The 24,678-nt window shown below is 56.6% G+C and overlaps 1 protein-coding gene across 4 annotated transcripts in view; it reads right to left on the reverse strand.

Moving 5' to 3' along the window:
• Nucleotides 1–3,262: 3,262 nt before the first annotated feature.
• PRKCB (protein kinase C beta) overlaps nt 3,263–24,678 on the reverse strand; it is a 95,024-nt gene continuing 73,608 nt past the window's right edge. The window contains exons 14-18 of one of the 4 annotated variants that reach the window (XR_011681865.1): nt 23,286–23,366; nt 22,925–23,032; nt 20,338–20,478; nt 5,885–7,440; nt 3,263–5,564 (exon numbers count right to left, since the gene is read on the reverse strand). Coding sequence is in view for 2 of the 4 variants with exons in the window: in XM_071444788.1 (XP_071300889.1) it covers nt 12,839–12,997; nt 20,338–20,478; nt 22,925–23,032; nt 23,286–23,366 (489 nt within the window). In the remaining 2 variants the exon portion in view is untranslated. Of the gene's footprint in view, nt 7,441–11,681; nt 12,998–20,337; nt 20,479–22,924; nt 23,033–23,285; nt 23,367–24,678 lie in introns of those variants that run through there. The other 3 variants (XR_011681864.1, XM_071444789.1, XM_071444788.1) reach the window with 3 other exon arrangements.

Genomic DNA, 24,678 nt, shown 5'->3' on the forward strand with positions numbered 1-24,678 from the left:
GGCTCTGGCCTGCCCAGGGGTTCACTAAGGTTTGGGACCAATGAGAATTTGGTGACCTTGGAATCCTGCTCTGCAACTCACACTGCAGGGTCACAGCCTGGCACCCTGACCAGGGCAGCCTGAGCTCTCCAGCTCCATCTCCTCTTCCTGTTCCCTGCTCTGTCCATCATCATCCTCCTGCTCCTGGACCCTCCTGCACTGGGCAAAGTAGAAACACATAAAAACCCCAGCCCACGCTGCAAACATTGTACAACTCTTGCAAGAAAAAAGCTGTCCTTGCAGGCAAAAATGTCCTAACCTGGGATCTGTTGGGCTTTGTCCTCCCAAACTCAGCGATGAAAGCTCTGCTGCATTTAAATTGGCAAAGTGACAGGAAGTAAGTAGTCAGAAATAATCCCTAGCTGGATTAGGTTTTTCCTTGAAGGAAGAGAGGCTGAGACAAGGCGAGTTTGGGTCATTAGTGATGCAGGGAGGTGCTGTAGCCCTGCCCAGCCTTCACTGCACTCTCCTGCTCCCGGGGGCTGCCAGGGGATGAGGACTCCAGAGCCTTGGGCACATGTGTTCATCCTTCCCCACTCCTACGAGGGGATTATTTATATCTGCACCGCTTTGGAAGCGCTGGCTGCAATCCCCTGGCTCCAGCAGGGCTCCAGTGGTGAGGCTGGGCTGTCCCTGTGTGAGGAGCTGCCGGGGGTGCCAGCGATGCCACTCGTGCCACACCACAGGGCCTGTGGCATGAGCTGGCTGGCTCGGTGCAACTCCCCACCAGCTCTGCTCTCCCTGCTGGATTTCCGACAGCCGAGTAGCAATAAAAATAGCAGGGCAGGAGCAGAAATCCATTCTGATTAAGCCTCTTTATTCTGAGAGATGCTGGGGGAGCAGGGGTGGCCGTGTGTGGGCCGGCCCCACGCACCTTCCGGGCCTGGGCGGCCACTCTGGCAGCAGCTGCTGCCCGGATCCGGGTGTTTGCCCACACTGGGGAAGTTCCTCCAGCCTTTTCCCCCTCTGTGCTGGCACTGAATCCCTGACAGGAGGGGCAGCCAGGTGGGGCTCAGTCCCTTCTCCCAGGGAACAAGGCACAGGACAAGGAGAAACAGCCGTGATTTGCACCAGAAGGTTTAAATTGGATATTTGGGGAAATTTCTTCACTGAAAGGGTTGCCAAGTGGCAGAGTCCCCACAGCTGGAGGGGTTTAAAAGCCGTGCAGATGTGGCACAGGGATCATGGGGCAGTGCTGCAGGAGCAGTTGAACACGATGGGCTTGGAGAGCATTTCCAAGCTGAGTGTGTCCATGATCCTTTTATTCCCTGGGCAGACAGAACAAGCAGAGCAGATGGAAGGGGATGGCACAGGACAGCAAGCATTGTGGCAGTGCCCCAGGGCTCCCACAGCCGCCCCATGGCCAGCAGGTCCCCATCTTCCCGAAGAGAATCCCCTCCCCAAGGTCAGACAAAGAGCAGCCTGCACGTGGAGCGTGCCTGGGATGGGTGGAAGGACGGACAGGGAACAAAGGCATCTGTGGGCAGTGGTAGCCCAGAGGCAATAAGAGAACAAATAGCAGAAGATTAAACCCATTCTGCAGTCAGGTCCAGCCGGACCACGCTGAGCCACAAGGAAAGGTTCACTGCTGCTCCAGCCTGCCACAATTTAATTGATTTGATTTAAATCCTTTGAAGAAGGAGTGGATAAGGAATAATGAGGCAAACAGGATTGTAATGCAAATGAAAGAGATGAAAGATGGCTTCAGGGAGACGCTCTTGAAGGTCAGCGCCCAGTGCAGAGCTGCTGCTGGTCACTCGGTCCAGCACTACCGAGGCTGTGTTCCCTGGGTGCTTTGGTGGATGGAGGGATGGATCGGGACGCCAGCGCCAGGATGCCCGGCCTTCAATCCCCTCGCTCGGGGCAATGATCCGCGGGGAGGGTTTACCTGGCTGCCAGGGAGCCGCGTTCCCGCTGCCCGTGTCACGCTGGGTGAGCGCACCTCCTAATCGGGCTCCTCCAGATACTCCAATGGAGGCGCTAACTTCAGAATTAATTAACTTCACTATCAAAAGCTGAGTCATTTGTCACAATGGTTTTGTCATTAGCTCCCATAATTAAGGAAAGTGTCACAAAACCAAATGTTTCACTTACACAAGCCAGGAGAGGCAAAGCGCAGGAGCGTTCAACAGCAGAGTGTCCGGGGAGGGGCTCATCCAGGCACCCCAAACCCCTGTCCTGGGCACCCCAAACCCCTGTCCTGGGCACCCCCAAACCCCTGCCCTGGGCACCCCAAACCCCTGCCCTGGGCACCCCCAAACCCCCGTCCTGGGCACCCCCAAACCCCTGTCCTGGGCACCCCCAAACCCCTGCCCTGGACTGGGGGTGAGGGGAGAGCAGGGCCTGGGGCTCGGGGGCACCGCCAGGGCTGCCCAGCCTGGAGCAGATGCCAGGGGGTGCCCGCAGTGCCAGGGGGTGCCCGCAGTGCCAGGGCTGGCTGAGCCGGGCAGTTTCCCACCCCCAGGCGAACTGGGGTGTCCCTGGTGACCATCAGCCCCACGGGGTGGCAGAGACGAGGAGATTTTGCTGAAAGCTTGGCTAACGTCCCCAAAGACAGAGGAAGAAGCCCCTCCCGACGCACTCACCCGGTTCCACACGGACACAACCAGATTTCCTCGATAGATTCGGGCAGGGACAGGGGGTGCACTGGGCCAGGAGCCCCCCCAGCCCCCGGAGCCCGGAGCCCCTGCGGGTGCCGGGGGATCCCGGAGGGTCCCGACCCCCCCTGCCCAGCGCCCACCTCTGCAGCCGCCCGGTGCCCACAGCCCTGCCCGGTGCCCCTGCCCAGTGTCCCCAGCCCGGTGACCACAGCCCTGCCCGGTGTCCCCAGCCCTGCCCAGTGTCCCCAGCCCGGTGTCCCCAGCCCGGTGCCCACAGCCCTGCCCGGTACCCACAGCCCTGCCCAGTGTCCCCAGCCCGGTGTCCCCAGCCCTGCCCGGCTCCAGGGGCTGCAGCTGCTGCTCTGGGCGCCTCTCCGGCGGCCTCAGTAACTCGTTAAGCAGCAATTATCTGACAATTAACCCTCTCCCCTCCCCTCCGTGCCCCTTTCAGCGCCGCCTCCTCCCTGGGCGCTGCTCTGGGCCAGCTCCGGCCGCACGGCTGCGCATGGTTTTGACCAAAACCCTGAAAGTGCCCGGCCTTTCCTGCTGTGCCAGAACTCGGTGCGGCCCCAGGACACTCCCACCCCACAGACTCGTGGGCAAAGGAAGCCAAGCTCTCAGGGTTTCTTTAAAATTAAATATTTTATTTTTTCATACATGCAGCAAATTGAATCAAGAGTATATGCCCATCTAAAAGGAGGTCTTCATGAGAACCGTTTGACAACACACAGCAGGTAGTCTAGGATGTAGAAAAGTCATCAAATACTTGCAGGTGAAATCAAATTCACAAACACAAACTCATCAACAATAAACATTTTTTCTTTTTTTTTTTTTTTTTTGCTTTTTTATTTTTTCCCTCCTTGTTTGAATTGCCACTTTGAATGTGATCAGAAATAAAGAGCTCAGGTGACACCCCCATGCATGGAGCCAGAGGCTGTGCTCACACAGCTGCTCCTGCCGCAGGGCAGAGGGAGCAGCTCTGGGCACCCTCCAGGTGCGATCCCAGCCTCTGGCACAGCCTGTCCCGTGTCCTGCGCTCCAACCCCCTCGGCTCCTCCCGGGTCACAGCTCTGGGACTCACAACCATCAGAGCACAGCCCTGCTCTGCTCTCCCCTCCCCTCTGCCTGCCTGGGCTGGCCATGCACAAACTCCCATTCATTTACTCATTAAATGGATTCCATCAATCAATAGCTGCTTTGGTGATGCCCTCATGACGAGCAGGGTGCTCAGAGCCCCGGCCAGGGCACACAGGCACAGCAGCAGCAGCTCCCAGCCAGAACCAGTGGAGCTGTACCAGGAACGGGGACTGGAGCTGCCCCAAGGGCTCAGCACAGCCCAGGAGGAGCTGTCTGATCCTCCCTGTCCAGGGGCAACCAGGGAGAGCCTGAGCCACTTACCTGCAGCACTGGGGTGTAATCCACGTGGGACAAAGGCAGCACGTGCCATCCTGGGCATGTCCTGCCAAGCCAGCCCCTCCCCTGCCCTCCCCCGGGGCTCTGGGTCCCCCTCTGCCACAGGGGCCCCTGCCAGGCCCACTGAATCCAGAGCCCCCTCCCCTGCATCCCCAGCAGCTCCAGGCAGGGATTTCTTGGGCTGTCTCCACACACCTGAGGAGCACCTGGGGCCTGGGCACCTGGGCTCTCCCGAGGCTCTGAGCATCCTCCCAAAGCTCTGCTTTCCCCATCCAACAGTGAAGATTAAATCATCAAATGACACTAACAGTGACTCAACCCCTGTCACTCTGCCCTTCTTTGGAGGAATCCACACAGATCTGAGTGTCTGTGCAGAGCCAGCACATCCCACTGTAATCCCTCCACAGAAGACACAGGACATCTGGAAGTAAGTCCTGGAATAACTGTGGCAAGCAGAGAACGGACAGTGGCAGGAATACTCAAGGTTTGAGTCCTGAGAAGGGGACCTGGCACTGGCCAAGCTCACCCTGGAGCGTGGGTCTCAATCCCAAAGTGCCTCCAAAGCTGCCTGGTGCCACATCCCTGGTGCCACATCCCTGGTGCCACATCCCAGCTTCCCTGCAGGGCCCCTCCGAGCCACCCGCTCTGCTCAGCGTCCAGCAGCGCCTGCTCCATGCACCAGGGTCACCCCAGCAAGACACAGCAGCTCCAAACACAAAGCTGTGACTGTCCCACAGCTGCTCCTGCATTGTGCCCCTCAGCCCTGAGGCCTTCCAGCACATCCTGGACAGACCCAGGAGCACCCTCAGAGCCAAAGGTACGGAAATGAGAAACATTCACCACTGAAGTGATACAGATTCTGCAGCAGCAGCAGCAGCAGGTTTGAAGTCACAGGAACACACATGCTCTGTGGTCTGCAGAGGATGGCCCACGTCCTCAGGGTGTGCCAGGCTCAGGGAGCCCCCACCAGCCCCTGACCCCTGGGCCTCGCCTGCTGCAGAGCCCCTCGTGAGCCCCCTCCTCGATCTGGCACAATTTGCAGTTTTTCTGGGTTTGGTTTGGGTTCCTCCAGCCCAGGGCAGGAGCCGAGGCCACAGGCTCAGCCCTCACCCCCAGCAGGCACAGGACAGTGCCCATGGCTGGGTGACAGGCAGGGGACACTCATCCCCTACAGCGCCTCAGCTGCTGGCAGCCTCTAGTTCTCAAGGAATCATTAAAAGAAAAAAATAATTTCCAAAGCTCGAGTTTCATGTTTATAAAAGATCTACAAACTAGAATTTCCTCTATAGAATTCCTCGTGATTGATAAAATCCCCCCCATTTCCCAGGGGCCTGGAGGAATGGCTGCATCCAGCAGAACCAGGGCTGGCTCAGAAAACACACCTGGGCTTCTGCAAAGCACTGTGGGAGCGGGGTGACAGGGCCTGGGGGATGCTCACCTGGGGCTCAGCCTCTGCCAACCCAACAGTCAGCCAGGGTCACCCACTGGCTGCCACTGATGGGCAGTGCCTGCCTGTTTCTGTCTCCTCCTGCCTGTTCCTGCCCTCCTCTGCCTGCTCCTGCCCTCCTCTGCCTGCTCCTGCCCTCCTCTGCCTGTTCCTGTCTCCTCCTGCCTGCTCCTGCCCTTCTCTGCCTGCTCCTGCCCTCCTCTGCCTGCTCCTGCCCTCCTCTGCCTGTTCCTGCCCTCTTCTCCCTGCTCCTGCCCTCCTCTGCCTGTTCCTGCCCTCCTCTGCCTGCTCCTGCCCTCCTCTGCCTGCTCCTGCCCTCCTCTGCCTGCTCCTGCCCTCCTCTGCCTGCTCCTGCCCTCCTCTGCCTGTTCCTGTCTCCTCCTGCCTGTTCCTGCCCTCCTCTGCCTGTTCCTGCCCTCTTCTCCCTGTTCCTCCCTGCTCCTGCCCTCCTCTTCTTGCTCCTGCCTATTCCTGCCCTCCTCTTCCTTCTCCTGCCCTCCTCTCCCTGCTCCTGCCCGTTCCTGCCCTCTTCTGCCTGCTCCTGCCTGTTCCTTTCTGTTTCTGCCCTTCTCTGCCTGTTCCTGCTTGCTCCTGCCCTTATCTCCCTGCTCCTGCCCTTATCTCCCTGCCCCTGCCTGTTCCTGCCCTCCTCTGCCTGCTCCTGCCCCATCTCTCCTGCCCCTCCTCCCTGCTGTCCTCTCCTGCCCTCACCTGCCCACCCCTGCCTTCTCCCTCCTGTGCTTGCTCCCTCCTTCCTGCTCCTGCCTGCCCCTGCCCTCCCACAGGCCATGGCTCTGCCTCACAAGCAGCTGCTGGAATTGTCTCTTCTCACTCAGAATTTTTAAAAAATTATTACTGACTAAAACCCCCAGGAATTTGGTGGGAATCAGGGGAATCAAGATGTCTGTGGAATCCATGGGTTTGGAGCCTGGAAGAGAATAGCAGAGGGTGGAAAGTAGAAAAGTTTCCGTTATAAATAGCCCTCAGTGCAGCCCTTTGGTCCTGGGCGTGTTTTCAGTTGGTAAATTGTAAACCAAGAATATAAACGTGTTTTGTTTTGGCAGAATATTAATATCCTTTACAGAGCTGTTACATCTCAACAGCGTCTCTGAAAGATTTATGCGAGTGCTGACAGAGCGTATCAAAACTGCAAACTGTTCCAGATGTTACAAAAACCCCCCACCTTTCACTTAGAAAAAGGTTTGCTCTGATTTACAAGAACTGGCATGGGAGTGGTTGGGAGTTGCGATGCCCGAGGCAGGGAAGGCAGATGGTGGGAGCTGGGCTGACCCTATGGACAATGCATTGGGAAATAGAGGTCTAGAAGCAGATTTTTCCACACTGATCAAATATATCCATGTCTTGAACAAAAGGCTCCTCTAAGACAAGCTCACACTCATCGCAAGCTTCAGCACAACGCTTTAAGCGATCAACCATGCTTAGCATTCCACAGCAACGCTTTGGGACTAGCTGGGCCGCCGGGATCTCAGCGTCCCGCTGCGAAAATTACAGAGACCGTAGCGGTTTGGAATATTTCTGTTTAAAAACTCTATTAGTCACCACCAACTATAGTTCCTAGAAGTATCACTGACCGGTAACTGGCACCCCGGACACCTCCGGTAGGGAAGCCAAGCTAGCGAGTGGCACGGACACGGAGAGGCTCCGGGGAGAAGCGGCCGGCGAGTTTGGCGGGAGGGGACGTGTGTCTGCACTGCTAATCCCGGAAGACTAGTGTCCTATGTACAGGGCCACCTGGCGTGGGACAGCGAGGACAGGGCTGCGCCGCGACTACACGTTAATGACAAACTCGGGGTTGGTGTAGGAGAAGCCAGCAAACTCGTTCTGGTCCAAGTTCATGATGAAGAGTTTGTCCGTGGGCGTCAGCTCCACCGGCTGCCGGGTGAACTCTTTGTCGAAGTTGGAAGTGTCGCGTTTGTCCTTCTGTTGAACGGAAAGCACAGAGTTAATCTGGGGAAGGAGCCAGGCACCAGAGGTGACTGCACCACCAGAGGTGACTGCACCACCAGAGGTGACAGCACCACCAGAGGCGACAGCACCCAAGGGTGCAGCTGGGGGGAGCCTCGCTGTCCTTGGGGAGCTGTCCCCAGGGAGTTGTGCTGTCCCCAAGGAAGCTGCTCCCAAGGGAGCTTTCTCAAGCTGCCCCTGAGCAGGAACTCACAGCCCTGTAGAACAGAAGCAGCCCCGCACCACCAGCAGGAAGAGGAGAACACCAGTTTAACACGCCTGAAACACACGAGCAGGACACAGAGGGAGAGGTGAGAGCCGTGTTGGGAAGGGAGCACCCCTCCTGTCCTGTTTGCTGCGGGAGAGAGAGAGCACAGAGCAGTTCTCAGCATGCAGAATCCCCACTGCAACCAGAGCTCGGCACTGCACAGGAGGAAGGAGCCTGGAGGAAGTAACATGCCTCGAAATGGCAGCAACAGTCACTACCATGTCAAAATTTGCACAAAATAATCAGCTGTAAGAGCTCTTTCTGCTTTAAGCTTGATTTTTGAATGATGCCGTGATATGGTGTTAAGCAACACTGGTTCATTGATGGAGGATGTGATTTGCTCCAGGGCTGTACAGAGAGAAAACACACAGCACTTCAAAACCTCTGAGAAGGAAAATTCCACATATGCAACATTTTCTCCTTGCAATTTCTTAAGGAGAACAACTTTGCAGCTACACCCAAGCCAAAAAAGGGAAAGAAAGGACGTTAGTGTCAGGATTAGCACTGGGAACCTGCTATCAGCACTGCGGAGCCAGCGCCGGGAGCGCGTGGGCTGCTCTTGTAAACCCTGCAGATCACAGAGCGCCTGCCTCGGGGCTGTCCTGCTGTGGGAGGTGACACAGCCGTGGCTGGAGGGTGACTGAGCACTGAAGGTACAGCACAAGCACCCCAGGTCCTTCGCCCACAGTGACCAGTGGTGGAGGGACACTGCGGCCAGGAGCTGGCTCTGCTCTGCCTCCTTACTGAAGCCACCAGGGACAAAAGGCTTCTCCAGCCCTTCTTCCATGTCCCCATACAGGAGAGACCCCAACTCCCTGCTGGAGGTGGCCTTCCCCTGCTGTAACACAGCTAGGACCCTGTCAGCCTTGCAGAAACTGTATTTGTTTTCTGTTTTTCCCAAACTTTGCCTTTGAAGTGTGGCCTCACCACGCCAGGCCCTTGCTGAGCTCTGCTGCACCAGGATTTCCAACCCTGGATTAATCTGCCAGCTTGAATTGAGGGAAGTAACTGCGGGGGGCCTGCAGGTCCTGCACCCCATCCCACCCCCATGGCTGAGCTCCCACTGCTGTTCTGGGGAAGGAGCTGCAGGAGAGATGCTGTGTCCTCCCTGCAGCCCCTCCTGGCCACTGGGACACTGGGGCACCTTCATGCCTCGAGCAGGAGCACAGCAAGGACACAGAGCCAGGTTTTTCTGCCAGCCTGGACAGGCCAGGGGCACCACACTGCAGCTGGACTGAGCCCTGGGAGATGAGCCAGCAGTGATTCAGGACCTCTGGGGATGCTTGCAGATTCCACTTGCCCCAGCAGACATCCCATCAGGACAGCTTCAGCCTTGGGGAGGAAGATCAGGAAAAGCCAAGGACGATGGAGCAGAGACGAGGTGGGAAGAAAACAGGTCTGGATGGAGCTCAAGGAGCCGAGAGAGGAGAAGCAGAAGAGGCAGGAGGAGAGGCAGGCTGTGGCTGTGCTGTCAGGCTGTGAGCACAGGGAGATGTTCCCTAGGGCACCGGTGTCTGCAGCTCCCAGCTGGGCCCTGGGCACCAGCGTCCCTCCAGGGCTCCTCTTTCCACCACAGAGAAGGAAGGAGATGTGGATTTGGGGGCACAGAGCAGGAGCAGGGAGCAGACAGGTGACAGGGTCAACTTCAGGTGCAGAGTTCTGCAGGCAAAGGGTGAAGCAGTGGGAATGTGAGGACAAGCCCACCTCGATGGCAGCAGGGTGCCCCAGGGTGCGCTCGGGGTCTCTCTGTGGAAAGCTGCCCAAGGCTCCTGGAGAGTTCTGAGATCACCACGTGGTTCCTGAAGGCCACATCCATCCAAAGCAACGTGGGCCAGGGCAGCACTGTCCTACCAAGCCAGGAGCTTCTCCTGAGCAGGAAAGCTTTGGGATGCTGCAAAGGGAATGACACATCCACATGTGACTGGTGCAGGTTGCCACCGTGGTCCCCAGCCCTCGGGAGTGCTCAGCCTGGGAGCCCTGGAGTGGGAAAAACCTCCTGCTGCTGCTTTGGGCAGCAGAAAGCTCTGGGAGAGGCTGCAATGTGCCCGGGAGGGGGCTCAGGGCAGCCCACTCCCCTGCACTGCCCTCTCCAGCTGCCCCCACTCCCTGGGGCCTTGGCTGGAGGCTGAGCACAGCAAGGTGTGGGTTGCTGGAGCCTTACCTTGAATTCTGCCTGAACTGGTGGCAATTTGGCCTCTGTCAAGATGATGAACAATCTCTCTGGGAGCAGGCAGGGAACGGCTGTGTGGGTCTCATGGAGTCAGGGGAGCCAGGGGACAATCAGGGCTGACAGTGCCTCCAGCGATGGGCGAAATGGCTCTGGGAGGTGGCGAGGAGCACAGCAGGAGCACAGGGAGGGGCACAGCCACATGAGGGGCACACTGTGGTGTGGCGGTGGCACCGTGTGGCAGTGCCCAGGCACGGCTGGCCTGGAGCAGCATTTCTGCCTGGCCCAGGGCTGGGGATCCTCCCACAGAGCCCCCTCGCCGCAGCAGAGCTCCAGCTCCTCTTGGAACAACCTTGCAGCGGCCGAACTTGGCAGCGGCCGATTCCCAGAGCGGCAGGGAGGTTAACAGCAGCCTGTAGTCCCTCTTGAGCTGCAAGTGCCAATGGCTTCCACCAAGTGCTCCTGGGAGAGCGAGCAGGGATGGATGGATGGATGGATGGATGGATGGATGGATGGATGATGGATGGATGGATGGATGGATGGATGATGGATGGATGATGGATGGAAGGATGGAGGGATGGATGGATGGATGGATGGATGGATGGATGGATGGATGGAGGGATGGATGGATGCATGGATGGATGGATGCATGGATGGATGGATGGATGGATGGATGGATGGAGGGATGGAGGGATGGAGGGATGGATGCATGGATGCATGGATGGATGGAGGGATGGATGGATGGAGGGATGGATGGATGGAGGGATGGATGGATGGAGGGATGGATGGATGCATGGATGGATGGATGGATGGAGGGATGGATGGATGGAGGGATGGATGGATGGATGGAGGGATGGATGGATGGATGCATGGATGGATGGATGGAGGGATGGATGGATGGATGGATGGATGCATGGATGGATGGATGAGTCACGCCGGGCTCTGCAGCTCGGGGAGTGCGAGGCGATGCTGCAGCTCAGGGCGCTGCCAGGGATGCGCTGTGCTGGCCCTGGACCGTCCTTAGTGCCGTGTCCCCAGCCTGGACCGTCCTTCCTGCCGTGTCCTCATCCTGGACCATCCTTCCTGCCGTGTCCTCACCTCTGACCGTCCTTCCTGCCGTCTCGTCATCCCGGACCATCCTTCCTGCTGTGTCCTCATCCCGGACCATCCTTCCTGCTGTGTCCTCATCCCGGACTGTCCTTCCTGCTGTGTCCTCATCCCGGACCATCCTTCCTGCCGTGTCCTCATCCCGGACCATCCTTCCTGCCGTGTCCTCATCCCGGACCATCCTTCCTGCTGTGTCCTCATCCTGGACCGTCCTTAGTGCTGTGTCCTCATCCTGGACCATCCTTCCTGCTGTGTCCTCATCCCGGACCATCCTTCCTGCTGTGTCCTCATCCTGGACCGTCCTTAGTGCTGTGTCCTCAGCCTGGACCATCCTTCCTGCCGTGTCCTCATCCTGGACTGTCCTTCCTGCCGTGTCCTCATCCTGGTCTGTCCTTCCTGGCCTCACCCACTCACACCAGCTCCTTCCCCGGCCATGTGGAGCCCGGAGCAGTGGGTGCTGCTGCAGGAGGCTGCGGGCAGTTGCTCCTTCCTGGATGATGCTTCCAGTACATCCCAGCTTGGATTTTTGGGACAAACAGAGGGAGAACGAGGGGCGGCTCCACCGCCGCCAGTGAGCCAGCATCCCCCAGCAGCCAGGGCGGCTTCCAGCCCTGGCTGTCAGCAGGAATCAGCTCGCTGAACTGCAGAAACTCATTATTGCCAAACACAGGCAGGTTTCTGGGGGGGGTTTTCTTACTTTTTATTTTATCATCGGTATCAGAAAAAAATAAATTTGGCACATTACAAATCAAGCAGATTGATACAGTGACAGCCCACGAACATCTGCAAGGGTATAAAAGGAAGCAGCATGATTGTTGTCCTTTCAAGAGAAACTTACCCTTCCTGAAATGTTTCCTTTGATGCCAGAAACAAAACTCGGGCCATTTTTAAGGATAGAAGTACCCGTTGAAACAAGCTTTTTTACACCCTTCATAGTTTTTTTTACACCCTTCATCAGAAGGTTTTTTTTACACCCTTCATATCAGAATTCACAATACTGGTCAGAGTTAAGTACCTCCCCTTTGGGTCAATACCATTTTTGACACATTTAAAGCACAGGTAACAAACTCCATCAATGGCTTTGGCATTTGAGAAGAAGAAAAAGCTTTGCTATGGAATGGATGTTGGTGGTGTTTACTAGGGTGACCAAGGATTCAAAGGCAGCTCTTCCAAATTTCCCATTTACCATGGGATGTTTGCTTTGATTTTAAAAAATGCTACTTAGAAACTGCACAATCAGGAGAAATCTTTGCCAATGGCAGCTCTGCCTTCCCCAATAACTTATCCCACTGCTGGGGACCCAGCCAGCCCAAAGCATCTGTGCAGGGAAGGGGAGCTGTGGTGGGGCTGGACACACAGCAGGACATGGCCACAATAGAGCCAGAACCAGCACCTTGGCTCTCCTGAGCTTTTGGGAGGAGAGACACTCTGGGGGACGGTTTCATTAAAAACACTTACTTGCCACTAAGGCTAAGAAGGCTAAATATTAAATTTTCATGGTTATTTCAAACACTAGAAAAAGGAAAGAGCAGGAATTAAAGCACATGATGAAGGGATTTTTCCCAGTTGTCACCATGTCTCCGTTTTCGTTCTGTCACCCACTGAGCTGTTCCCATTTTTCCAAACAAAATGTTGCAAAAGCCCATTTGCAGCATTTCTTGCACATCGCTCCCCTCCAGCGACACCCCAAGTAACAGGAAGACACTTGAGATATGGTCACTCTAGTAAGGAACTAAAGCAAGCCCATGGATGCGAGTTCTGCAATGGAATGTGTCACCACAACAGCAGCCGGGACCCGATGACAGGCGCAGGGATGAGATCTGCACAGCAGCTTAGCTCTTGGCTTGAGGCTTAAAAAACTCTGAGTTAACAAAGGAAAATCCTTCGAATTCTGACTGGTCAATGTTCCCGACGACTTCCTGGTCGGGAGGAGTTAGCACGGGCGGGTGCCGGGTGAAAAACCGGTCGAAGTTTTCAGCATTGCGTCCGCACTATGGGAGGAGAAAAGAACGGAGGTGGGTGGGGCGGGAAGGTGGCAAGGGCTGCACCGCGGGAAAAGGGGCAGAGCACACCTGGTTAGTCACGGGGCATGGCATGGCATGGCACAGCATGGCATGGCACGGCATGGCATGGCACGGCATAGCGTGGCATGGCACAGCAGGGCATGGCACGGCATGGCATGGCATGGCATGGCACGGCAGGGCATGGCATGGCACAGCATGGCACGGCATGGCATGGCATGGCACGGCATGGCACGGCATGGCACGGCAGGGCACAGCATGGCACGGCATGGCACGGCACGGCCAGGGCCGGCAAACCCCGCTGTGCCACGGAACGCCGCAGGAATGAGAGGGGCTGTGATGGCTCACAGGGGTGCTCCTGCCCACACACACCTGGCACCTGCCCAGGGGCATCTCCCCTTCTCAGGGGGTTTCCAGGAGCAGGAGGCTCCCATCATGGCTGCACTGCTCAGAGGTTTCCTCCTGCTCGAGGAGAGGACAAGACCCATCCCAGGCCAGGCTGGACAGGGCTTGGAGCAGCCTGGGGCAGGGGAAGGTGTCCCTGCCATGGCAGGGTGGCACTGGAGGGGATTTAAGGTCCCTTCCAACCCAAAGCAGTCTGGGATTCCATGGTTCTGACTCCAGAGCTGTCCCTTCCCTACAGCCCAGTCAGACCACAATGGGCCACAGCCTCATGGTCCCCAGAGCTGCCAAACCTGATTTAATTACCTTAGCAATCAAAACAAGGGTGCTGTAGTTTCCCAGGCAGCAAACCCTGATTTAAGGGAATAACAATGGCAGCAGCAGCTGGGATCAGGTGGAGGCCAGGTCACATCCCCACAGCCACAGACCAGGCTCCATCCCTGCCTGTCACCCCCGTGTCACATCCCCACAGCTGGCATGGGGCACTCTGCTCCAAGGGCTGGCCACTGTCCCTCCTGTCACACACAGCCAGTGCTCTGCAGGCTCTGGTTCCTCAGGAGCTGCTCAGGCAGCAGCTCCCAATGCCCTGGGCAGCAGCTCCCAATCCCCTTGGGCAGCAGCTCCCAATCCCCTTGGGCAGCAGCTCCCAATCCCCTTGGGCAGCAGCTCCCAATGCCCTTGGGCAGCAGCTCCCAATGCCCTGGGCAGCAGCTCCCAGTCCCTTGGGCAGCAGCTCCCAATCCCCTTGGGCAGCAGCTCCCAATGCCCTGGGCAGCAGCTCCCAATCCCTTGGGCAGCAGCTCCCAATCCCCTTGGGCAGCAGCTCCCAATCCCCTTGGGCAGCAGCTCCCAATCCCTTGGGCAGCAGCTCCCAATGCAGCAGCTCCCAATCCCCTTGGGCAGCAGCTCCCAGTGTCCTGGGCAGCAGCTCCCAATGCCCTTGGGCAGCAGCTCCCGGTGCCCCAGGCCTCTCTCCCCCTGCCCCAGGGAGAACCCATGCTCCAAGCACTGCCACAATTTTTCCTGGGCATTTAACATTCATTTGTTAAGTAAACAGATTTGCATTTTTAATAAACATCAGACTAAATGTAATAAAATATTAATGACAAATACATGCAGAAGTCAATGTTTCCCAATTCCTTCCTCTGCTCAGAGCTTTCAGGGAAGACAACATGAATATCCATCAGCCTCTGATGGGCTGCTCCTCTGGCAGCTCCTGAACGTCCTTATAGCCCCAAGAGAGACCCTTGCTCTCCTCAAACCTCTACACAAAGCTCAAGGGACAATGTTTGAGTGGACTGAACTCCAGCTCCAGCCCTCCAGTGTGGGCACTGTGCTACCCTTGGCTTGGTAACACCACATCTTTACATTTCCAGTCTGGCTTGGTTAAGCTCCAGCTCCCCAAAGCCTGAGCTCAGCAGGGCTGGACCCAGCAGAGCCCAGTGCACACCCAGAGCCCCTGGCAGCCCCAGCAGAGCCCAGGGCACACCCAGAGCCCCTGGCAGCCCCAGCAGAGCCCAGTGCAGACAGGCAGGGCAGCAGATGGGCAGTGCCGTGTCAGACAGCCCTGCCTGCCTTGTGGCTACAGAGAAATCTGCTGCCTTAGGAAAAAAAATAAAAATGAAAAAACCCAAACCAGCAACCCCCTCAGAAGGATTGGAAAATTAATCCTGATGAGAGGCTGCCAGTTATTGGAATAGGAAGCACAAATATATTTTAATATGCATATTGGCAAGCAAGGATTTCTCACTATCATGCAATGAGGTAAGAATATGTGGATGGAAAATTTGAAAAGTTGCATCTACCCATGGTATTTCCTGCCCTGCTGTGTGGAATTTATGGCCTTTCTGTTTGGATGCAGATAAAATGGATGGCTAAATTCAATACTTTCAAGTAGAAAACTGTCTTTGAGTTTCTAGAGGGCACATCCAAGGCCTGGAGGAGGTGAGTGCCAGGGTCCAGCTTTGGGCCAGCCCTGGCTGAGGGAAGCAGGGGGGATCCTGCTGCTCAGTCCTGCTGCTCCAGGCAGGAAAGGGCCCTGTCTGCACGGGCACCTTCTCTACAGTGTCCCAAACTGAGCTCCTGCTCAGTGCACACAGATGCCATATGCAATTTGACATTTATCTAAAGCCATCTAGTGAAAAAATGTCCTCCTTTTAGTCTGGTATTAACGTACAGGCATCACTCCACCCTGCCTGGAGAAAGGGGGAGGGTGGGAATGTATCTGACATAAATCCCAGTGTGTCCTGCCCAGTATTTATAGGCAGCACAGAATGGCTTTTCCTCCTGAGCTGCAGAAATAAACCTGTCAGCTCCAGAGATGGCCTTGTGTTTAATCACCTCCCTGCTTGATTCCAAATAGAGACAAAAGGCACAATGAAACATTTGCCATTGATCCCTGGGATGCAGTCAAGGACCACAAGGGGCTGAGGATGCTGCTGCCTCCCACCCTCACTCCGTGCCAAGGGGAGGTGCTGGACACCCTGCATTTCCCAGGGTTTGGTCCCAAACGGGCACAGCCACAACCCCACCGGCCTTGCAGGCACCTCCTGGGCAAGCCTGACCTTCCTGGGGCTGCTCTGGCTCCCTGCTGCACCCTGGGCACCATCAGGGCTCTCCTGCAGCTCATCCCTTTATCCCTGCTGCTCCCAAAGGGAGCATCCTCTGCCAGGCTCCTGGTGTGGGACCATCCCTCTGCTAGGGAAAAGCCCAATTTCTGCCTCATACACTGAGAACAGAGGCTGAAGAGTCTGGGAAATCCCAAAATCTTCAAGGGCCCTGGGTCTCCCAGAGCAAATCCTGCCAGGATTACCAGAGGTGTTTAACCTCAGCACATCCACCTGCCCAATGCCAGCCCCTCAATCCTTAAATCCCATCTAATTAGGAAATCACTTATGCAAACATCACCCTGTGCAGGCTGAACTAAGGCTACAAACCCCTGTGCACAGAGCTGGTGTTTTTACACATCCAGGTCTGTAAGTGGCCTTTCAATATTAATTAACTCCGAGCAGTTAGGGGGAAATTAATTTATGCAATTAAAAATTATTAGATTAAAAGCCATTTTTTTTAACCCCCCATGCTGTTGTGAATAATCCTGGGCTCTGCTGTGTGATTTCAGTGCTTTCAAAATGAGACTTTTCAAATCACTAGGCTTTATGTAAAGTAAAGGAGTAATTAGATACCAAAAACAATAATTATCTCAACGAGAGACAGGGAGAGCAGGGAAGTGTAAACACACTCCCAGGGTAGCTGCAGACCCAGGAAAGGAATTGTTATGCACCAGCCAGAGCAGGGAGCAGCCAAGCAGAGCCCCACGTCAGAACCACCAAAGACAAGCCAGCCCCTGATCTGTCTTGTTCCTGACTCTGTGATAAAGGTTAATCAAGCACAAAGCAACACAGGAGCTCCTGGGAATTGAGGAATTGGCTCTGAGCTCCGGCCAGGAGCCTCCATCCACTGCTGTCAGTGGGAAATGATGGAGCTTTGGGGAGGGCTGTGCATCCTCCCCCAGCAGCAGCACTGGGCAGGCACTGAGAGCCCCCCAGGACCCCCTGTGCCCCCACCCCAAACTGCAGAGGGGCCCAGGAGCACAGGGACGTGGCCAGAGGGTCTGTGGCTGCTGCTGCAGGGCACAGGGGGCTCTGTGGGAGCAGGAGGGGCTGGGGAGCTGAGCCCCAGCTCCCATCAGACACCGACTCATGGTGCCCCCAGCTCCCATCAGACATGGACTCACAGTGCCTCTGAGCAGCAAAACAAACCTGGACACAATCTGGGGAGCTGAGCCCCCAGCTCCCATCAGACATGGACTCACGGTGCCTCTGAACAGCAAAACAAAGCTGGACACAACCTGGGGAGCTGAGCCCCCAGCTCCCATCAGACACCGACTCATGGTGCCCCCAGCTCCCATCAGACATGGACTCATGGTGCCTCTGAGCAGCAAAACAAACCTGGACACAATCTGGGGAGCTGAGCCCCCAGCTCCCATCAGACATGGACTCACAGTGCCTCTGAGCAGCAAAACAAACCTGGACACAATCTGGGGAGCTGAGCCCCCAGCTCCCATCAACCATGGACTCACGGTGCCCCCAGCTCCCATCAGACATGGACTCACGGTGCCTCTGAGCAGCAAAACAAACCTGGACACAATCTGGGGAGCTGAGCCCCCAGCTCCCATCAGACATGGACTCACAGTGCTTCTGAGGAACACAACAAACCTGGACACAAACTGGGGAGCTGAGCCCCCAGCTCCCATCAGACATGGACTCATGGTGCCTCTGAGCAGCAAAACAAAGCTGGACACAACCTGGAGGGGGCTCTGCTCCCCTTGGCTGCTGTCCCCAGGGCTGAGCATGCACTGCAGGAGGGCAAGGCTGGGGACAGGTGGGGGCTGACTCCCAGCCCTCATTTGCATCTTATTCCTTATTTTGAAGCTCTGGATACAGACAATTACTGCAGCCTGACCTTTACAGATGAAAAAATAAAAGGAAAACAAAATGGACTCAAGCCAAGGAGAAGAGCCAGGCCAGCGCCAGCCCTGTGTGCAGCAGCACTGGCTGTGGTGTGGCCACCAGGGCAATGACAGTCACAGACACTGGGCCACATGTCCCCTGTCACCCCCAGACCCTCTGTGCAGTGTCCAAGCCCCACTGCCACCCCTGCTGCTCTGCCCTGTGCTGGCACCACAGAAATAGCTTTTTCCAGCACTGCTGGAGAAATATCAGCTATCAGCAGGCACCTGAGTTGTCTTAATCCTCCCTAAATCCCAAATCAGCTGCTGTTAATCTCCCTGTCCTATCAAACAGGGAATTTTCCGGGTGCCAGCTGCTGGGGGAAGTGACAGCCAGCAGCTTACACCAGGGCTGGTGTCACAGGGATTTCTGGAGGAAGGAGACATTTAAAACAGGACAAAATTTGCACAGTTTAAAGCAGCAGAGCAGTAAGAAAGAGCTTTTGATGGAATTCAGTTGTTTTTCTCTGTAAAGCACCAAACAGCAATGCTGTGCCCCTGCCCAGGGCAGGCAGTGACACTGGGGCCCTGCTCAGGAGGACAGAGATGGGAGGAGGGGACACAGCAGCAGCAGCTTCACTGGGAGATGGACACAGAGGTGGGAGATGGCAGCAGCCATGGCTTCAGGAGACAGGCACTTGTGCAGAGTGACCCCATGGTGCCCCTCCAGTGAATCCAGCTGTGGACCGGGATCCCTCCACAGCTGGAGCTCAGGGATCCCCCCTTGTACCTCAGCATCCCTGGCACAAGGGTCAGACCCAGCCCCAGACAGCAAATGATGGGGGCACAAGCATCCCAAAGCACTTCCACAGTGCTGGTGCTTTGATGGCAGAGGTAGAGCTCTCCCAGTGGCCGTGCTCCTGCAGGGCCCATGCCCTGGGGGTTCCCTCCCCTCAGGGAAAGGCAGCAGGCAGCACCAGACTCCTGTGCTGCCCATCTGCACCTCCCATCCCCAGAGGAGGGAGAGCAGCACGGTGCCCTCTGAGGGGGCACAGCTCAGGCTGTGAGTGCAGCTCCCAGCCAAGGGCAGCACCCGTGAGCTCCCTGCAGAGGCACCACTGCCACACTGAACCTGCCAAAAATCTCCTGCCTGCAATGCAAACATCAGCCCCAAACACAGGCAGGGCAGGGAGAGGGGCAGCTCTCCAGGCCAGCAGCCCTGGCCCATCCCTGGGGCTGTGGGGCTCTGCCCAGCCACCACGGGGGTGCTCCAGCCCAGCTGGAGCAGGACAGGAGCTGTGGGAGGGAAAAACCTGCTGGAGCAGAGAGACACAGGGAGAGAGCAGAGCTAAAGGCACCCAGCACCCTCCACCAAAGGAGCTCCCACTCCACGTTGTCCCTGAAAGCAGAGTTTTTCCAAGCACCAAAAGGGGCCCTCAAATGGACAGGGCATCTGTAAAGCAGAGGAAAAGCAGAGGTGCAGAAGGCTGTTATGGGCAGAGGGACAGGGAGGCTGCAGGTGAGCACACAGAGCATTCCTGGACTCTGAGCTGGCCTGGGAGAACGGAGTAGGGATTAATGTCCCCACACTGACCACAAATACAAACCATGAGAGCAGATCCAGTGGGGATTCAGCTCTCTGTGAAACAGCAGGGCCCAGCTGGGGCACTGCAGCAACAGCTCCATGCAGAGTTTGGGGACACAGAGCAGCACCATGGGCAGGGACACCCACCTGGGGCTCAGGCTGCACCCCTGCACTGGTGGCACAGGGACAGGTGTCACTGCAGGCACAGCTGGACCAGGAGCACTCAGGCATTCCTGTCTTTTTGAACAGTTTCCAGTTGCTGCCTCCTGCCCCTTGGTTTGCCCATTCCCCCAGACTGCACTCCCAGCTCATCTCTCAGCAGAGCCAGGCAGGGCTGAGGAGGAGCAGCCAGGATCCCCCTGCAGAGCCAGGCTCCAGCCTCCTTCCACCCTGGAGAGAAGCTCTGGTGAAATCCAGCTCCACTGCCCAGCCAGGCACACTGAGCTCAGCTGGGTGTTGAAATTGGGGTTAAAGAAAAGAAAGACCTGAGAAAATGGGAGGAAAAACCCAACAGCCCTGGGATAACAAAACAGACAGGCTGCAACACCAAGGGCTCCAAGAACTGCACATGTGGAGCTCCCACCTCTGCAAGCCAGAGCTGGGCCCAGGTGACAGGGACTGCTCCTGCCCCAGTGGGGCTGTGGCACATGCCAGGTGCCAGGGAACACACCTTGCAAGGGACAGGGACCTCCAGGACACAGTGAGGGTGGGAGAGGCCCTGGAGGCTCCCCGGCAGTGGGACAGGGAGGGGACACAGGAGTGGGACAGGGGTGGCCCAGGGGTGGCCCAGCAGTGGGACAGGGGTGGCCCAGCAGTGGGACAGGGGTGGCCCAGCAGTGGGACAGGGGTGGCCCAGCGGTGGCCCTGCACACTTACAGCCTTTGGCTTGAAGGGGGGCTGGATCTCCTTGCGCTCCAGCTTGTCCCAGTCGATGTAGCGGAAGAAGGCGTGCTCCTTGATGTCCCGCTCGCCCTCGGGGCCGCAGCCCAGGCGCTTGGCAGGGTGCTTGGTCATCAGCTGGGGACAGGAGGCAGCAAACAGTCACAGCCTGTCCCCTGCCCCCCAGAATGTCCCCTCTGGGAGCCCCAGCTGGACGCCCCTCATCAGGGTCCCACCTCCTCCTCTGGGGCGCCAAGGAGAGGAGGACACCGAGGAAGGAGCTGGAGTGACTCAGGGGCAGGGAAGGCTGACAATGCTTTATGAGAGCAGACTGTGCAGATGGCAGGTACGTGAGCACTGGCAGGATGGGCACGTCCCCTTCCCGTCTGGGAATGGAACTGGTTTGCCAAGGAACATCCCCGGGGGCTGGCAGGGCTCCCTCAGCACCTGGCTGCAGCAGGGGAGCTGCCCAGCAGTCCCTTTGCTTGGCACAAACTGCTCAGCATCTGCAGAGTTCACTGCAGACCCCACTGCCCCTCTGACATGGACAATCCGCCCTTCCAAACTTCCATCAGCCCTGGGAGCAGAACCCCCTCACCCCCGGAGCAGACACGAGGTGGATTTCTAATGAGAGACTCAATTTGGAGGGAAAATAGCACAAACAGTCCATTAATGCTGTTTATCATCTAAACTTCTCCTCTTCACTGCCCAATAAGGGAAAGGGGCCCCAGGAACTACAGGCAGCTGCACCACATTAATATCCTGGGGCAGGGTCTGAGCCCTGCTCAGAGATCAGATGGAGATTCCAGAGATTCACAAGACGTTGATAAGGATGGAGAACATGAGCTTTGTACTCAGAACAAAAGCACTGCTTTATTAAATCAGGGCAGTCCATCCTGATGCTGCAGCAAGCCTGGCTCTGTGTCCCAGGGCTGGGCTCTGTGAGACCCCATGGGGGACAGGAGGGGCCAGTGCTCCAGCTGGGCAGCTGAGACACCTCTCACCACTGGGTACAGGTCAGCCCTGCCACCCCAGGGCACAAAACAAACTTGCTCAGGAAAGCCCATCTTTAACTGCAACAGGGCTCTAAAAGCAAGGGAAACCCTGGGAAAAAACCCCAAACCTAAAACCCTGAAAAGGCCAAAACTCCAAAAAATACAAGGTGAGAGCAGAGCCACGAACTGCTCTGTGAGCAAACAGCTCCACATCCCTGGCTCCAGCTGGGACAGCATCTGCAGCTGGAGGAGTGATGGAGATGCAGCTTCATGAGGCAGCATCTCCCTGGAAAGCCCTTGCACAAGCAGCCAGGGCCTGGCAGGCTCTGCAGGCTGGGCAGTCCCTGCTCGCTGATTTACAGCACCCACCTATGCCTGGTGCAGCAGCAAACACAGCCAGCCCTGAGCCTGGCCCTGCTCCAGCCCAGGGCTGCTCAGCAGCACCGAGCACCGAGTGTCCCCCAGCCCCTGCCTGACCAGGAACACTCTGGATTTTCCCTTTTTCATTCCAAACAACACCAGCAAGAGGATGGGAGCTGGTGACAGCCCCTGTGAGAATGCCCCTCCAGCCACCCAGCGGTTTCTGAATTAAGGATTTGATTTTCCTGCTGACTGTGGCAGGGCAGCACCCCCTCCCCGTGCCCCATCCCAGGTGGGAGCTCCTGCAGCAGCTTTTCCCCACGGGACCAGTGAATGTTCCTCTTTAACAGCAGCTCAGAATCCTGGCAACGCCAGGAAGAGGCTCTGAAATGCCGCAGTGGGAGCGAGAAGCGCAGGATGTGTCATTTGTAGATAGAAACACTATTTTGAGATACAGAACATTCAGATATTTTCAATATTAACTATTATAAGCAAACATTTCTTAAATTCCTACACAAACACTTATTTATAGCAGTGTGGCACTGGGGGGTGAGATGAGGCTCAGTCCCAGGCACACAGAACAACATCAGGACCCCGCCAGCCTTTATCCATCACATCCCAAATTAACTCAGGCTGCAATTAAGTCAGGCCTAGGCCCAGTCCGTGGAGAGCCCAGCTTGTTATGCTGGGCAAGGCAGAGCTGCACTGCACATTAAGAGACAGGATAATGAAAATGCTGCCCTGACCTCATGGAGACACCAGCAGAGCTTCAGGCTGTCCTGAAGGGCAACTGATCACAGCTAAGTGGAAGGATGAAGGTTTTGTCTCTGATCTTGGGAAAACTGTTTGGGAATCACATCCATTTTCCCTGAGCACCAGTTTTCACTTCAGGCAAAGGTTCTCAGAGCTGCCCTGTCCTCACTGGTGGGCACAGGGTGTGAGGGCAGGAGCCCTCCCTTCCCCCCCTCCAGCCAGCACCCCAGCTCTCTCCTGCCCCCAGTCCCAGCTGTATTTCTGCTCGGTGTAGGGGCACGGGGAGGATGCAGCTGTTATTTTAACCTGGCTTTAGGACACACACCCACACAGTGGCACAAGCTGTGGCTTTAGCCCTGGCAGGCCCAGGCAGCAGAACCAGCTGAGTCAGAGGCTGGCCATGGTGGGAGCAGTGGGTGGGCTGGGAGCCAGGGGCGCAGGCTGTCCCTCCCCACACCCCCCAGGCCAGCCCTTACCCCTTTGCAGATGGCCACGGCCTCCTTGGACATGGACTTGGGGTAGGCGACGTTGTGCTCCATGATGGACTGGAAGAGCTCATCTTCATCCTCTCCCTCGAAGGGGGCCTGCAGCCAAGCAGACACAGCTTCAGGGGCCTTCCTGGGTCCCAGAGCTCCGGGGCTGCTCTGCCCCTTGGCCTGGAGCCGGCCCCAGGCGTGCACACAGTGACAGTGCTGTGTCCTGTCACTGCAGTCCCCAGACCAGCGTCACCCCCAGCTCAGGGGGTGCCCACCCACGTGCCAGGCGTGGCAATGCCGCAGCACAGGTCCTGTGCTCACAATGCACCCAGCCCAGAGGAATCAACTCCAACTCAGTCACCTGGCCAGCCAGCATCTCATAGAGCAGGACTCCAAACGCCCACCAATCCACTGACTTCCCGTAGGGCTGGTAGGCAATGATCTGCAAACAGCAGCAGCACAAAATTACAGGACAACATCAGTGTAATATCAGTATAACAGCAGCAACAGCAGTGTTACACCCCAGCTCTGACACAGGGCAAAGCCACCCCAAGCTGCAGTGGGCCACAGGGACAGGGTTATTCCCTGGGACACATTTCAGCACTGGAACCCCCTCCTGAGGGACCCCCAGACCCAAACCTTGCTCTCTACAGCACCCTGGGAAATTCAGCTGGGAGCAGTTCACACCTTAAAGGCCTTTAAAAGGAAAGAGCACTTAAAGGAAATCCCCTGTCCTGTGCTGTCCCCCACTGCTGGTTTGGGAAGGTCACAGCCCTGCAGGTGACACAGCCCTGCAGGTGACATGGCCTGGCAGGTGACAGTGACATGGCCCTGCAGGTGACGGTGACACGGCCCTGCAGGTGACACGGCCCTGCAGGCGACACACAGCTTTGATCAGAGGGAATCACACACGGGCCCTGTGCAGGCTGTCCCTGTCACCTGGGCACACAGAGCCCTGCTTGGAACAGAAGAAGGCCCAGAAATGGGTCAGGCAAAAGGCAGGACAGTTGTCCCCTGCAGCCACACTGGCCCGAGCACACGGCAGCTCGGGAAGGAGGAGGCACAGGGCAGCAGAAGGGGCCAGGCTGGAGCATGGCCACAGCCTTATTGCAGCTCCCAAATGCAGTGGGATCCTCCTCTGGGACCCACGGGCAGCAGCCTTTAGTGCCTTTCCTGGGTGCCAAAGTGATTTGCATCCCAATTTCCCATTTGCTGTTCTGCTTTTGGAAAAAGACAAATTAGAGCAAGGAGAAGAAAATAAGAGTTAAAGTGAAAACACTTGGGCAAACACAGGGAGAACTGGTCATTTGTCCTGCTTTGAAGGAGCATTAATCACCCACAGTCACTACCCTGCACCAGCAGCACCAGAATTAATCCTGGTGGGATGAGGGATGGAACACATCGGATCCAAGAATGGGAAACCTCACTGGGAGCAGCAAACACAATGTGGGTCAGCACACAAGAGCACTGATGTCCTAGCAAAGAGAATCTCTCTCTCTGAAACATTTCAATGAATCAATATTAACCCCATCACTGCAAATTCAGCAGAGTGACATGAGTTTAGAGGGATACTTTGACGTGAATGGAACAGACATTTGAGAATAATTACTCATCTGAGATTCACGAGTCTGGCATTAAGCTGTGCCCATACAGCATTTCATGGAAGTGTCATGTGTGACTATCACAGCACCAGTAACCAAATGCAAATTCATTTTGTGGGGATCTAGAGCCATGGATGGGCAGCCTCTCCCCAT

This window comes from Agelaius tricolor, unplaced genomic scaffold, assembly GCF_023055355.1.
Source record: "Agelaius tricolor isolate 1412-34295 unplaced genomic scaffold, bAgeTri1.0.p SCAF_19, whole genome shotgun sequence".
NCBI classification, from domain to species: domain Eukaryota; kingdom Metazoa; phylum Chordata; class Aves; order Passeriformes; family Icteridae; genus Agelaius; species Agelaius tricolor.